This window comes from Bipolaris zeicola (genome assembly GCF_000523435.1).
Source record: "Bipolaris zeicola 26-R-13 unplaced genomic scaffold scaffold_631, whole genome shotgun sequence".
Lineage (NCBI taxonomy): Eukaryota > Fungi > Ascomycota > Dothideomycetes > Pleosporales > Pleosporaceae > Bipolaris > Bipolaris zeicola.
Window position 1 is genome coordinate 1 of NW_006912680.1, and position 2805 is coordinate 2805.

General features: G+C 44.0%; 2 protein-coding genes across 2 annotated transcripts; one reads left to right on the top strand and one right to left on the bottom strand.

Annotated features, from left to right (window-relative positions):
* Positions 1–17: 17 nt before the first annotated feature.
* Positions 18–984, bottom strand: COCCADRAFT_113509 (uncharacterized protein; the record flags this gene model as incomplete). Its single annotated transcript, XM_007720765.1, has 3 exons — positions 18–447; positions 504–697; positions 766–984. 3 exons carry the CDS (start codon positions 982–984, stop codon positions 18–20), a joined length of 843 nt encoding a protein of 280 aa, XP_007718955.1.
* Positions 985–1189: 205 nt separating this feature from the next.
* COCCADRAFT_42269 (uncharacterized protein) lies at positions 1190–2059 on the top strand (the record flags this gene model as incomplete). Its single annotated transcript, XM_007720766.1, has 3 exons — positions 1190–1289; positions 1397–1575; positions 1736–2059. 3 exons carry the CDS (start codon positions 1190–1192, stop codon positions 2057–2059), a joined length of 603 nt encoding a protein of 200 aa, XP_007718956.1.
* Between the last annotated feature and the right edge of the window lie 746 nt (positions 2060–2805).

Here is a 2805-nt window from a genome sequence, read left to right on the forward strand (position 1 = left end):
CTGTTAGTACCCTGCAGTCAGCATTGGCTTCTTAAACTGACCGCGTTCAAAGTGTGCGAGTATTGTATGGCGCTCGTAACGGCAAAAGCATCAGGCTGGTTCCGAGTGAAAGACTTCAGGGCGTTGAAAATAGTAGCATTCGCGCTGACTGGGGAAAGGAAATCGCCGTTCAAAGCCTGGCCGAGGTTGGTCTGTTCATGTAGTTTGTAAGTAGCGGAGGTTATGAGACCGAAGTTCTGTCCGGCGCCTCTGATACCCCAAAACATATCGCTATTTTCGGAAAGTGATGCATTAACAACATCCCCATTTCCGGTCACAACAGTCACCGACTGGAGTGCGTCTATGATCAAACCATGAAGACCTTGGTGGACGCCGATACCGCCACCTATGGTAGCGCCAACCATTCCAACGCATGAGCAGGATCCAGTCTCTGACAGGGTGTTACTACTAAACTGAAGAAATTAGGGAAGAGCAACATACGTATCTCTTTTCCAGCCTGTTACACGGGATTTAGAACTTCTTCAAAGGTGACAGCGCCGCCAATGGTCATTATGCTTGCTGCAGAATCAATTGATACTTCCTTGAAGCCACTGAGATCTATATTGATTCCGTTCTTCAGGGCGCTAGTAGTTGTGGTATAACCATGGCCGCCACCTGTTCCCATGAATGGGATGCTGTTGCTTGAAGCGTAACGGACCTTCGAACGGGTGTTAGAACCGAAGCACTTGTAAACAGGATATTTTTTGAACTTAAGATTATCGCGACATCATTGGCAGTAGCAGGCTTTACACCCACAACAAAGGATGGCGGATCATAGGCGTTCCACCTTTGCTTGATCTCGGTTATGTAGGCCTGAGAACTGGAAAGTACAACTTCCGAGCTAGAGGATAGTTGAGTTTTGAAGTAATTTTGGATTTCTCCTGGAGTCGCTGCCCATGCCAGATTGACCGACCAGAGTAGTCCGAAAACTAAGTGTGCTGCCATGTTTGCAAATGGCGGGTGTTCACATCACTCATGAGAGGAATAACAATATATAATCCAATCGAATGGCCCGTGGTAACAGGTTCTCTATTCTAGTAATAGACTAAGTCGGTGAGGGTTAATGAGTCGGGCAAATATGGATGGGGCCCGGTTCGGTGTCAATGTGGAATTCGGCCGAAGTATTTGCACCCAACAATAATTATGCTCGATGAAGACCCATGAAATGTGCGCAAGACTACAAAATAACAAAATTCAAGATGAGAGGGTTAAAGTTCATCATTATATGCTGCCAACTGAATACATACAGAGTGCGTCATTTATGATAGTTTATTCAGACTAGAACTGATTTCTTTAGCAGAATGGAAAAACGCAGCTAGAATTCCTAAGGGACTTACGCTACCTTCATAGGATGTAGAACTGGACCTACAGTTCATGAACCGCAACGATATCGACGTCTCGATTCTATCGTTGAGCGCTCCAGGTCTTGCGTTCGCCTCATCTGCCGAGGAAGCTACAAAACTATGCCGATCGGTCAATGAGTACGCTAAGGAGATCTCGACCAATCACCCACGGCAATTTGGTTTCTTTGCATCCGTACTCCTACTTAGATCGACGCTTCTCTAGAGGAAGTATGCTACTCACTCGACGTACTGAAGGCAGACGGAGTCGCGTTGTTGTCGAGTTATGACGACAAATACTTGGGCCACGAGGGCTTTCATCCACTTTGGGAGGAACTTCACAGTCGCAACAGTAGTTTTTCATCCATCCAACCTTTGGTAAAACTTGGGGCGCCCCGCCTAACCCTACTATTCCTCGACCTATGATCGATTTTCCTCACGAGATAACCCGAACAGTAATAAGTCTTATCACGTCCAAGGTTGTTCGTGACTTTTCGAACTGTAAAATCATACTATCTCACGGTGGCGGCACGCTCCCATACGTGGCGACGAGAGATGTGCACCAAACAGCTGACCTTGGACTGAAAGATAAAACAGCCGAAGACTTTATAAGGGAAGCAAAATCATTTTACTTTAATCTTGCATTGACGGGATTTAAGGCACCTATTAAACTTTTATAAGATTTTGCTGGTACAGATCATATATTATACGGAAGCGATTTTCCGTTCGCTCGTGAAAGAACTATCAGACTTCAAATTGAAAACATCAACAACACAACTATAGGGGACGAAGCGCGGCATTCGATTGAATGCGGCGCTGTAAGGAAACTCTTTCCGCGTTTCAGGATCGATAGAAATGATGGATGATAGATTCTCTTTCGTTTATTGGCAAGGGCTGGATCTAGGTAACTTTCCTAGTATAGCATGAATAAAATTGAGGAACATGTTAAGTAGGCTACGATCGTGAAAATGACGCACTGAATACTATTGTGGAATTAATGATGCAAGATCGCTAAATAGCGGTATAACTTTAGGAATCTTATTAAGCCAAAGAAAAGGGTACTAGAAGCTTAATAAAAAAAAGGTTTCCTCGGAAGCACTTGCAAAACTTTAGCTTCATAAATTATTTATGACTTGGTAGGGTGATAGTTTACTAGCAGCGCGACACGCTGCAGGTTATAGTGCGTTTATGTCCTGCATAGAACACTTGTTGATTATATTGCTATAGAGTGAGACAGAAATATAGCGATCATCTCAACATGCAGAAATATAATTAGCGACAACTGCACTATAATAGGCGAAATTCACGGTGCGTAATTACCTAATTAGGCCGAATTAGATGTTAGATTTGTTGGATAATGGATTCATTGGCTAACTAAGATAGGGATACTGCAAACGTATATATGTGGCAGAAACTCGAGTGGCTG